The sequence below is a fragment of the Watersipora subatra genome, chromosome 4 (assembly GCF_963576615.1).
Source record: "Watersipora subatra chromosome 4, tzWatSuba1.1, whole genome shotgun sequence".
Lineage (NCBI taxonomy): Eukaryota > Metazoa > Bryozoa > Gymnolaemata > Cheilostomatida > Watersiporidae > Watersipora > Watersipora subatra.
In genome coordinates, this window is record NC_088711.1 from 61,106,733 (window position 1) to 61,120,047 (window position 13,315).

Below are 13,315 nucleotides of genomic sequence, written 5' to 3' on the forward strand. Positions count from 1 at the left end.
CAACCTGATGCAGTATATTTTAGCATGTATTTCTTTAGTGCTTTGTTTTGGTCTGAATGTTGAAAGGACTCTCTCAACCATGACTTGTTAGAAATATAATTACTCAACCATTCAAACTAGTTTGCCCTGTTATTATGTGTTATGCTTATTATCGATTTGTAGTCACGGCCATTCGCTGCACTTTTCTTTGTTCAATTCCTTTGGAAGTTGTCCGCTCATCAATTGTCGCTATAAGTTTCAAGTTCCATATGATTTCACCTATGTGAATCAACATTAAATCTTGGTTTTATAACTAATTTTTTCTCTGCTCTCAACAAATGAAATAACTATAGACTAAATTAACAATTTACAGTACCAGTAAATTATAACATTGTCCGTAAACCTTATGAATTTACTGCCATTTTGAAGTTCAGAATAGATGATTGCTTCAATGTGATTGAACGTTCTACATTGATGTGACAATTTAAAAATCTGAACTTTTCACATCAGTCCTAGAACTGGTCACAGATCACTAGCTGCATCAATTAAAGCTGCTCACCTTAAATTGTAAATTATTTATACATTGTATGTGTATATGCACCCAGCTGTGCAGTAGATAATTAATGTTACCGGACTGCTGTTCTTTACCGTGATAGAGAAAGTGGTTTTTTGTTCTGTAGTTCTTTGCTTCTTCGTTGTTCAGAGGTGTGTCAATTTGTTTCACTAGGCTTCTTTCTCCTTCGCTTTGATTCTTTCTCCTGCAACACTCATTGAATAGTTTAAATAGTGAGTTTTGTTTGCTAGTCCATTAGCATTCGATGCAATCTTTTGGGCTGACCACAGGAAATCTGTGCTTGGCAAATTTATTACAATAATTGTAAAGCTAAATTTGATAAATTAATCAGATTATTAGCAGCCATTTCCTCATACAATATCTTAATGAGTAGTTTATCGGTCATCTACAAAAACTTTTGTATTGTTGACCTGAAAGTGACCTTGCAAGTAACTAAGAAACAGAAGGCTGAGATTGAGACTTTTGTCAGACCCGATCTGGACACCTAGGTATGGTATGAAGGAGGCTCTAGAGATTGTTTACATAAAAGGCAAGAGGAAAAAAGAGAAAGGTCTGCCGGTAATATAAGATGGAATAAAAGCATTCTATCTTCTTCTGAACCAGAACTACAAGTTTCTAGGCTGTGATCAGGTCGAGGAAATCAGCATTCAAGATGTGTTTGAGAGGGTAAAAGGAAAATGGAAAAGCGAGTTAACATGCTTTTCATTTTCCCTTGTAAGCTTTCTTTTGTAATTGTAAACGTTCTTTTCCATTTTTCCAGCTGCGCCTTCAGCTGCACAGATGATTTCTATCTTTTCATTTTTTTGTTTCTTTTGGCAGGTAACGAGGAGCATCCTTTTGTTGACGATTACTGATGCCAATAATAGGTTATACACACATACATGGCAGCAATTGCATGTTGGATCCTTTGGCCTTTTGTTAAGGTCCGAACTCAACACGGACTAAAACCAGTTACCTACCACCACACGACTGTGAAGAAAAACTTTTACAATAATAATAATAATTATTATCATGATAAGGGAAGCAGTCTCAGAATATATGTAATTGCTGTATAGTAATAAGCAGTAAATTATTATTATTATTATTATTATTATTATTATTATTATACTAGTATAATACTGATGCTAATAATACAGTGGTGTGCATAAACTTGGAATCACATTGTTTTGTTCACTCTATATCGAATGGATCTTCCATTTGCTTTCTATTTTCCCGCCAATTATGATGCCATGCCAGATATTATATTTCAATCTGATCAGCAGAAGATGTGGTTGTTTTCAGAAGGCAGTCTCCACAGCAATCAAGACTTGGACCTCCAATGGCAGTCTTAAACCCACCTACTCAGCTGGACGACCCAAGAAGACGACTATCCGTGAAGATCGGTACCTGGTACGAAGATCCCTCGCTGACAGACATCTGAACAGTACTCAACTTTGTAAGGAGATCAAGGACAACAGAAATATTGAGATTCACCCCAGTACAGTGCGAGGAAGACTGCTTGCAAATGGTTTGAAAGGCTGCAAGGCAAGGCGCAAGCCCTTAGTTTCTGAGAAACAGCGAAAGCGTCTAGAGTGGGCTAAAGATAAACGGTTCTGGACAACAGCCCAATGGCAAAGGGTCTTTTTCAGTGATGAGTCAACATTTACCATCCAAAACCACTCTGGAAATTGTTATGTGAGGAGACGACCTGGAGAGGAGTACAGCCCGGCTTGTACGCTACCAACCATCAAGCACCCTACTGGAGTCATGGTATGGGGTTGCATGACAGCTTTTGGTGTAGGAAGACTCTCCATTTGTGAAGGCATGATGAATGGAGACAAATACATCAAGACCATGGAAGATGTCATGCTTCCAAGTGCTCGGAGCCTGTTCACCAGCAACGGCCAACCCTGGTACTACCAGGATGACAATGCACCCCGCCACCGTGCCAAGAGAGTCAAGGAGTGGATGACCAGAAGTAATGTGAGGGTAATAGACTGGCCAGCACAAAGCCCTGACCTGAATCCCATTGAAAATCTTTGGCAGCGTATTGGTGTGATAGTCAGCAAAGATAAACCGAAGACAAAACGGGAGCTCATAGAGAAGATTATTCATGCTTGGCATCACATCATCACTCCTGAAGAGCTCAGAAAGTTGGTAAACAGCATGCCTCGACGGTGTCAGATGGTGATCAAGAACAAGGGCTGGCCAATAAAATACTAATGCTCAGCTCAAGACACCTTACCAGTCCTTCTGAAGACTAACAATAACCCAACAGCCCTTTTCAGGGCCACCAATTTGTATAAAAGAGTTTGTTTGTATCCTATTTTATCAATTTTCACTAACAACATTCATAGCCTGCAATAAGTCTGCCTTTCGGTAGATCCACCCCCAGCGATAAAAATCTGAGAATATTTTTGAATATTTGGCATCATCTTGTTCTTCAGAATTTTCCCTTTCAAATGATATATATATTGATAGGTTGAGGCACTTAACTCCAAAGAATTTCTTAGACAACAGCATATAAACATACATGTAGTTTACTGTTTTAGGTATAGTAACTCTAAAATCATTATAGCAGTATAATGGTTTTAGGGTTACTATAGTTGGTTTTTATAGTTTTTCATGAGGTCAAAACAAAATAGTGCATATGCTAGCTAAGCTTGCTCTCAGCGTATTCTCTATCTCCATGTCTGCTCCAATAAAAAATGTTTTTAGTAACAGCGGATTCACAATGCATCTAAAGTGAAGTTTTTTATCTGGATTAAATTTTTGAAAAATCCTTTTAGGTGATTAATGAAATGAAAGTTTGAAATATTTTCTCATTGCCAATGGCAATATTTTGGTTTATTTTTATTATTTTATGTTTTGCTACTGTTGTTATCCCATCCAAATACATGAAATATATCCAACACATAAATGGGTACAATGCAGAAAAGAAATGCTTTATTGGTCATTTAGTACTATTACTTTTATTTAAGTATACACCTTATATTATATTGTATTGTATATATGCATATTATATACAATTACTATATATCATATACAATAATATTATATTATATATTATATTATACATATATATTATATATTTATTAATATATTATATTTTACGTATTATTATATTGTATTTTATACATATACAATACATAACATTGTGCAATCAACTGATAGGAAGGCAAAAGGAGACTTGTGATAACCTACACCGTCTTGTTGAACATCTATTTTGCTTCTTAGGTATTTATGTGCCCAATAATTATAATTATTTTAAATCATTATTGGTTAATTTGAAAATTGATTTGTGCGCATCAGGCAAGTGATTTGTTATATACCATTTGACACAAACAGGTGGTTTGATTTAATCAAATAAGATTTTAAATAGAAATATGTATTTGGAATACCACTTTAGATAGTAGAGACATTGGCAGCATAATCACTTAAATTTAAGTATCGGTTTAATGTACAAATATATTTATTAGCTCCTTATATTTGAATCAAGATTACAAACTGAAATCAAAATTTCTTCTCTTTCATTTGATGGTTGCAGAAAAGAGCGGACAACTCTTTGTTCTAAAAATGGCAGTTTGTAACCATTCGTATGACCAATGATATACAGCCCCAATATACATTTGGGCTGTATATCATTGGTATGACCTACATCAAGCCTTTCTAGAATCATTACTGTATAAAAAGGATTACAAAAGCTACAAAGCTGTTTTTGCTAGTATAAGCACTGACAAACTTGAAAAACTAGGCTTTGCTAAACCAAGAATTCATCTAGAGTTGTACTCTTTTAGTCATTTATGCAGCTGTATGGTCGGTAATTTACGTAATTAATGTACAAGGCTTTGTGAACACGACAAACTTATATTTTGTAAGAATATTACAAAATTAACTAAAACTACCTCCAACTTGCTTCTCTACATCTCTTAGGTCAGTAAATACGTCACAGATTAATAACATAATTTCTACTTAGTGGTTAGATTCATCAGAGAAACAAAGGGGGCAAAGTACATTTGTAAAAAATAGTATAATTGTGGATTAGCCATTGTGATGCAATACCACATTTTTGGTTAGACCCCTTTTATCTAGGATTAAATTATAATGAGCTTAAGGTCTTTAAAAAATGCACTGCGTTAGCTGTCTTGAGAGTTTATAAGTGGCAGATTGGCCAAGAAGGAGCTGATAAGGGGCTTTTCAGACTTCAAGGGAAATAAGCTAATATAATGCACCCTCCAAAGAAATATATGAGCTTATATTTTCTGTTTGTATGCATGCAATAAACAGTCGTATTTCATTTTGCAAGTTTTTTTGTAAAAATAGTATGAATAACTCAGGGAAAGGTGAGTATTTATAAGTTATTACAAATATAGATTTACAGTTTTATATAACACATGACAATATCTTCCTGTACAGTTAATGAATACTGAAAACAAAAATCACGCAGTTGCAAAAAATATATAATTCAGAGGTTGCTAAATATTTATGCAAAAAAGTTACTGTGACTTTTATAAAGGCTCTAGGTGTGCGCTGCAGGACTCTCAAACATAGGCCCAAATTCTTCCAGAATTTGTCTCAAGGATTTGCCTTTCCCCCAATAGGGTGGCTGAGTAGAAGTAAACCCTGCGCTTGGCTGAATTGGATCCATCGCTGGAGTTGTCATAACATTCACTGGTCTACAACAGTGAAATATGGGATAAAACGTTTGATTGGCTACTGAACCCAACAGTTACGAGACCAGATTCTTTCAGCATGTTGTGCAACAGTAAAAATAAGGAAATTTAACTTCCCCTTTACTTTAGAAATATTTTAATGTTCAGTATTATTTCGGGTGTTTAGAAATGTGTCCAACCCATTATTAGAATCAAAGGATAGCCTTAGTACTTAACAAAACAATATTTGATGCCTACTGTTATGCCAATTGTAGTTGGCTGCATAGAAGATATTTTGTTGTTATGGCTCTTCTTTTAACAATAAAAGTAGTAGATAACAGTACCAAGAAATTTTTTAATTCCATTTTAATAGATAAAAACTCCAGTTTTAATTTCTGGTTACAAATGCAAATAGACTGAGATTATCACAAATAATTCCCCAAGTTTATTGGTATTGTTTGGTTAGCTGAGAACTCACTGGGCCAGAAGCTTGATTTCTCGTATCAAATAGTAGTTGGTCATGTAGGCCCCAGCTCCTGTTACTCCATGGAATGTGATGGCGAGCTCATCCGCCTCAAACTCCGGTGAAGCTTCAAGTCCCCAAGAAACAGTTAATACTTTCCTGTAAAATGGAATTTATAGTTGAGGCTAGCATTATAATTTTGTAAAAAGTTTTAAAACCAAACCGACATACTTGAATTCTGCTGGCTTATTAAAAACATTCCGGGGTTGTTTTCATAACTACATGTACCCTGGCAGTTTAGTGGGTCATGGGAGATCATCATGTGTAATAGTTAACTGCATGATCTATACATATATTTCTCAAAGTTTGTGTGTGTGTTTCGGTTTGTCCAGCTATAGGTATTAAAATCTTAGAGTGACGACTCCGTATTGCACAAGATTTGATCTCAGACCTTTCCGTTCACCAGTCCAATCCATTATCAATTAAGCCCGATGAGCTTGATAAATTCGTTAGGCGATATATGTCATTATATGGGTGCAAATACGCTACTGCTCCCCGTTACGGCAAATCATCAGGAAGAGCAGGGTGCTCAATCGAGAGAGCAAGTATAGTTAGCTATTATTAGTAAGCTTATACAAATTAGCCATTGGTAATGTGCCAGGATAATAGCAAGCGGCAGGCAACTACCTTACCTCTCATTGTTTATGAGCTGATTTTTAATACACATGCAATGCCGGCTTATTCCATTTACACAGCATGCTGATAAAATGGGGCAGATGGTGACATGCCTGGCTGCTTAGCTTTAGTTTAAAACCCTATGCGATGCAATCTGTTAGCCAGACATCCAGACATGGCTTTGGACAGACGGACAGACGGACAGACGGACAGACGTACAGATGTACAGACGGACAGACGTACAGACAGATGGACAAACAGATGGACCGATGATGCGGCTTTTATTATGGTAACGGGAGAACATGCTAATTTCTCAAAAACTTCATTGCATTCCAGCCTTGACAATAACAGTATCTATTGTTTGAAATTACTTCTCATAACATTTTTTAAGGAAAGCTAACTCACAGAGTTGAACTGTTATCACAACAGGCAACTTTCAGTAACTGTGGAAGCTGAACATTATTTTATTGCTAAAAACCAGGAAACCACAGCAGTGACTGTTGTGAGTGACAATAGCATTTTGCAGTTATTTTTTTGCATAACAGAAATCATATCTTTGAAGCCTACTATCTTTCTGTAATTAAAACACATCAGATATCAATAAAACCAAAAAAAAGATTATTTCGCTTTTGAGTACGAAAAGTAAATGTAATATAATATAATACTATAATATATAATATATTATATATAGTATATATTATATTATATATAATATATTTATATATTATATTATATAATAAATATGAATATATAATATTATATTTATATTATTTATATATTATATTATTATATAATATAACATTATAATATAATATTATATTATATATTTATATTATACAAAATATTATATTATATAAAATATAATATTATAATGCTATGATATAATATTATATTATTACGAATATAATATATTATATTACTAATATTATAAGATTAATTTTATAATATTATAATATTAATAATAGTCTATAATGTTCTATGAATATTAATAGAATATTTTTAATATATAATAATTCTATTAATAATCATAGTAAAATTTCTATACTATTCTATGAATGTTGTATCTGAATTAAAAATCAATACTCTTTCTCACCTGTCCATGGTCACAAACTCTTGGCAAATAGGATCAGCTGTAACATCACATGGTGTGTTTTGCAGTCTAACAAGATTTCTCACTGGTCCCCGTTGGCTGATTAAACCAATGGTGAAATCAAGTGGAACACTCTCTACGTCCAGTGAAAGTGCAACAACCTAAATGATAAAATTTCAAACTCTCAAAACTGTTGATGAAGCAGTTTTCTTGCATATAAACATCCTAGCTTAAACTGCTTGGCGGCGTATAGCAGGTGGCAAGTACTGAATGACTATAGCAATAGCCTTAGAACCTTATCTTCAATAGATTTCAATAGATTAGAAAAATTGTTGTATTTGTTTTCTTTATTTAGGCGCGTAACAAAAAACAGCCTTTTGTTGATGATTACAAAAAGTTAAATAAAAAGGTAATAAAAGCCAATAACAAGTTATACATACAATAGAATGCAAAGACTTAGATGTTCACAGACCTAGATGTTTACAGCTACATGTGATTTTAGGGCTTTAAATAAACTTTAAGAAGTTATGTAAATAATAATAATGATAATAATAATAAGTGGAATAAGAAATATTACTTATCGAAACTAGTAGTGGGCATAGTGTCAGATTTTAAAATTTTTTAAAAACTCAACTATTATCCAACATAGTTAAGGTAGAAGCCATTTAGTTTATCTATCTCACAATTAAAATAGTCAAACTATAAGATAGCCTTGATTTAACTCATAGCTAATATTAAAACATGTTTAAAACGATGTATTACAGTATTACAGGAGTTGTAGCGGGTACACGGGCATTATATATCTACCTGGTATTGACCGTGCAGAGAGATCTTAATAGTTGTATCTACTCCAGGAATAATGGAGTGTGCCCAGACTGTATTCTCATTGCTGTCGACAGCAGCGGTTGGATTCCTGCGTATCAGCTGATCTGCTAGGGCCCCTCCTTCAATTACCAACAATTATTTAGTACATGGCAGCTACTGGTACAGACATTTCCTTTTGTATTTTATGCATATATAATAATGCATATATACTATTGTATATTAATATTATTATACTAAATAATATTTTATTATAGTATTAATATTAATATATATTATTTTTAATGTTATTCAACCCATTATTATGTCTCTGTGGTGAAACAAAATTTTAGTTTTTCAAAAGTTTTTAGTAAAACAATAGTAAATAATGTTGTATTCTTTAATAGTTTAATAATCAATGCAAAGTGTCAGCAGGCAAGAAAAGCAAGAGAGAATTTAAGCTATTCATGTGATCATTAGGCTGATCATGTGACCATTAGGCTGATCATGTGACCATTAGGCTGATCATGTGACCATTAGGCTGATCATGTGACCATTAGGCTATTCATGTGATCATTAGGCTGATCAGACATGAAGCTTATAGAACAAAGCTAAAAATGTAGCAAACGGCTGAAACATTTTAAACACTCTTTTCACTTTAAATTTGAACATATTTTAGATTAGAATCATTTAACAAAACAAAAAACTAACAAAAATTGCCAAGAATCATTCTTTTTTCAAATTTGGATGGTATGAGAAACAAAATGAGAATTTATTTTGTAATAGCTTGGAGTCGTCTATTCATGTTTCATAACTGCATATTTACCTGTTAGACACTCAGCGTTTCCAATAGTGTAGTCACATTCTGGTCTATCCGCTCTCAACCAATCGTCATATGACAGACCCTGCAGGTGATAGCAGAATGGAGTAGTACTTTACATAGAGTGTGATATTTAAAGTATTATAGTCATGTTTGTGTTAATAGGTTGTTTCATTTTTAAGGAATACATTTATTTTGTATCATATACTTACTAAACTCTGGGTTTAGAATAGCTCACAGCTTTGCCTTATTGCAAATTTTTATAATATTTTCATCATATTATTATAACATGCTGTGTAGCCATGTTTGATGATAAGTAAAATAGAAACATTGCTGCCGAGACTAGTGGAAAAGAGTGAATGTGTATAATGATACAGGGAGTTATTCTCTTTCTAACAATAGACAGCTTAAACTTGCCTAAATTTCTGATTTCAATAACTATGTATTGTTTTATTGTTTTATTAAGAACAACCAAATTTTAGCTTAGTAATTCAAATACATGTTACCCTTATAACATATGTAGAACATAACATAAATCCATAGCCTTAGCTCCATATAATGGATACACGATTAATTTTATAGACCTAGAGGTAGTTACTCACTGCTGGACTTGTGTTTGAAAATCTCCAGAAAGCCAACAAACAGTTCATACTTCCTTCTACTGCGATTGGCTCATTGCTTTCACAAGTTCCTGAGAGCGGGCTCGAGTTTTCTTCTGTAACCATAGAGATGTTTTGCTAAAGCTCATTTTAATGTACTTTACTAATTTATAACTCTATTAAATTTTAGAAATATTGCAATTTTCTGCTATTAGAAGCTATCTTTGAACACAGCAGAAACTACCACCAACAGAGCACCAGCAACAGAAGTAATTTTGAACCTGCAACCTCATCAACTTCATTGTGTGCGTGAGTTCACGTGTGTTCACATGTATTCGCGAATGTGTGCGCATGAGTGTGTGTGTGTGCGTGCGTGCGTGTGTGTGTGTTTTCAACAATGTGTTGGCCAATTTTAATCAAATTTTACACGCATATGCTTTGCGTCTTCTGCCAGGTCACTAAAAATATTTGGTCTCAAAACACCATCTGATTCCTGAGAATAAACCTCTCAACATCTGTTGCTATTTGATTGACAATGAAATAAAACTCCGGCATTGCCTGAGTTTACAGCTGGTAATAACTAATTTGAAAGTAACTACAAACCCTACCATCAGTCTATAGAGTATAGAATGCTGTCAGAGAGATGTCTCTCTTAAAGCAAACTTGCATTTATTAACATTTTTTGTAGGAAGAACGCAAAATATTAGGAATGTAACAAATAGCTTAGAATGAATCAGTGATGAATTATAGGTGATTAACGATGGATTAGCGAAGAGATTAGCTGCAGTTGACGTAGAACTGAGACGTTTGGCATGCTCACAAGGAAAAAGTGAGTTTGGTCGAGTAGAGACAGGAACTTAATTGTTCCATTCAACTAGACACTGTCACTTGTCCTGTAGAGAACAATATGCTATATATGCTCAGAGAGTTTGTTAGCCTGGTTAATGTGTGTGTGCGTGCGTGCGTGTGATACAGATAGAAGATTGGGATCTGCTAAATAATGGAGACAGTAACTTCATAACCCACAACTCTCATTCTATTTGTAATAGAAAATTTTTAACTTTTTCACGCAAGAAATGACCTGAAAGAGTTTGTACACCTTTCTTAGCAGAAACTATCACGTAGTTGAAAATCTAACAGGGTTGCTCATAGTAAACAAGGGTTGTACATTGGAGCACAGGCTCTTATGAATTTAGCCATGTTGGTAGCTGTTCCATGTTAACAGCTATGTTAACAGATTTTTAAATATACAGCAATGTTAATAGTTGAGTGTTACATAAAGCTATGTTAATAATTATTTTACACCTTCAGTTATGTTAAAAGTTTTTTTACAATTACTACTAATTGCATTAACAGCCACTTCAAATCTTATCTAAGAGCCGTGTCCGTCTGTCTGTCCAAAACCATACAAAAAGTGTTAGCAAAAAATATTACATCGCACAAGAATCGAGCCTCGATATTTGGCTTCCCAGTCAAGCACACCACAATGTGCACCTCTCAACCACATCAAGGAATAATTGTGTTCATAGTTATTACGCATGATGATCTCTCATGGCGCACCGAGTACTAGAATCTATAATAAATAGTCAACTGATAGAAAATATAGTTTCTGATATAGGTAGACTCATTGCCATGTTTTTATAATGCTCAAAAATTGGCAAAGTTTCAATTCACAAGCAGATATAACTGTGACTGACATACTTAGCAGGTTGTTGATAAACAGTAATGTGTCAGTTACAAAACACAGCGATACACCATGCTAATTGTTTCTCTTGAAACTGCTTGTGTTCCTTAGGTAATATTCCTACCTACTAAATCGGCTTACACCAAATGGTATGGGTGTAATATATAGCGACTTACCAACTCTGGCTGTCATTGTTCCAACTGCATCTGTTCTGAAGCTGTCTCCCAGAAACACTCTCAGATCCTCTGCAAAAAATATGAAAAAGTCATTCTCAAATTCCAATGATGGCTGATCAACCCCCAAATTTAAATGTGCCATTTAAGACAATACACAGATATATTTAATGACATCAAACTCTAAAAAAACATTAAATCTTTTTAAATAATGTCAACATTGTATGCGGGAGAAAATAGTTGTAGCGTTATGAATTTGCTGTTACATTTCAGAAAAACAAAAATAAACTTGACCTAGATATTAAGGAAACTGTTTTGAATTAAACTGATAGCACTCATCAACCAAATTTCAACTTAACATCTGTTTCAGTGGTCTGTTAAAAAGTAACTTGCTGCCACACGATGACTTTCATAGTACCGAACCATAGCTGCGGTTTCAACTTGACATCTCTTACTCGTGTTTATGTAAGAACTAGCTAGATGTCCGGCGTTGCCCGGGTATTAAAAATTAGCTTACAAACGATGAGAGATAATGTAGTTGTCTGCCACTTGCTATCAGTCTGGCACATTGCCAATGGATAATTTGAGTAAGCTTAGTAATAAGAGCTAACTACTTGCTCTCACGATTGAGCACGCATAAAATTGGGCTACCGCTCTCCATGACGTTACGCCATCACTGCGTCGCAACGAGCGGTAATGTTTTTGCTCCCATATAGCGATATACCTATATTGCCTAAAAATACATCAAGCTCATGTGGCTGTAAGGATGACGGTAAGGCAGTTGGACTGGCCATCGGGAGGGTCCAGGAGCAAATCTTCTGCGATAGGGACTTTTAATTCCAAGATTTTAATAGCTGGACAAACACACATACAAACTTTGAGAAATATATATAGATACTCATTATATATTATTTATATACACCATTTATAATACATAATAAACTATTTATATTAAAAATATTTTTAATTTTTTAATGAATAGTTAGTTTTATTGTTTTCTAACAAAGCTATAAAATAAAACTAACTTAGCTATCACATGGGCTGAATTTATGTTAATGAAACCAACCTACTGTATGTAGGACTAGTTAAGTTATTGTTTTTCTATCTACAGAAAATGTAAAATGAAACAAAAGCTAATAATACAGTAAGCCAACATGCACATCAACTCTAATCCACATACAGGTATAGGGTTTGATCACTCACATTAAAAGCATTATTATGGATGCCATTGGAATCTTCACACTAAAATTGTTTGCGTGAAGTTTTTAGACAAAGTATCAAATAAACATTTAGAGAAGAAGCGCTAAGGCATGCAAAAAATTTGAACTTTGTTTCTCTTTTGTTTAAATTCTTTAAAACATTAAAGTTTTATAACATCAAAATGCACGAGACTCTTCTTACTGAAGTACCCTTGACCCAATGGAGTCAGTGCCATACTTACCCAGTTCATTGAACTCGCTGTCGAGTACGACAAACGGTGGTCTTTTAGCGGAGATGAGTTGACTGAGAGAAATGAGACAGAACCAGATCGTGAAAGAAGCCATGTTTCAGCAGCTACAGAGTATAACGTCTGCACTCTCCTGACGACGCAGTTGAAGTGCGAGTCTCGTTGTCTATAGAAAACTTAATCTTTCTATAATCCTCTTAGATTGATGTGGTTAATAGATTATTAGACCTATTTTTATTTATACAGGAAATCGCTAGTTTTGCATGCGTTAGAAAGAGAATTATGATTGAATTGTTGAGTTAATAGTACTTCAAACAACCGTTCCAACACAATTTGGCAGAATGGATATTTAATGGGACAATGTAGCTTTTATATGATT

The 13,315-nt window shown here is 34.1% G+C and overlaps 1 protein-coding gene across 1 annotated transcript; it reads right to left on the reverse strand.

Moving 5' to 3' along the window:
• Positions 1–4,772: 4,772 nt before the first annotated feature.
• LOC137394661 (uncharacterized) lies at positions 4,773–13,122 on the reverse strand. The gene is made up of 8 exons (XM_068081420.1): positions 12,931–13,122; positions 11,493–11,561; positions 9,636–9,748; positions 9,040–9,118; positions 8,220–8,356; positions 7,416–7,573; positions 5,663–5,806; positions 4,773–5,208 (listed from the first exon to the last, which is right to left on the reverse strand). Exons 1-8 carry the CDS (start codon positions 13,031–13,033, stop codon positions 5,052–5,054), a joined length of 960 nt encoding a protein of 319 aa, XP_067937521.1. The 5' UTR covers positions 13,034–13,122; the 3' UTR covers positions 4,773–5,051.
• Positions 13,123–13,315: the final 193 nt, after the last annotated feature.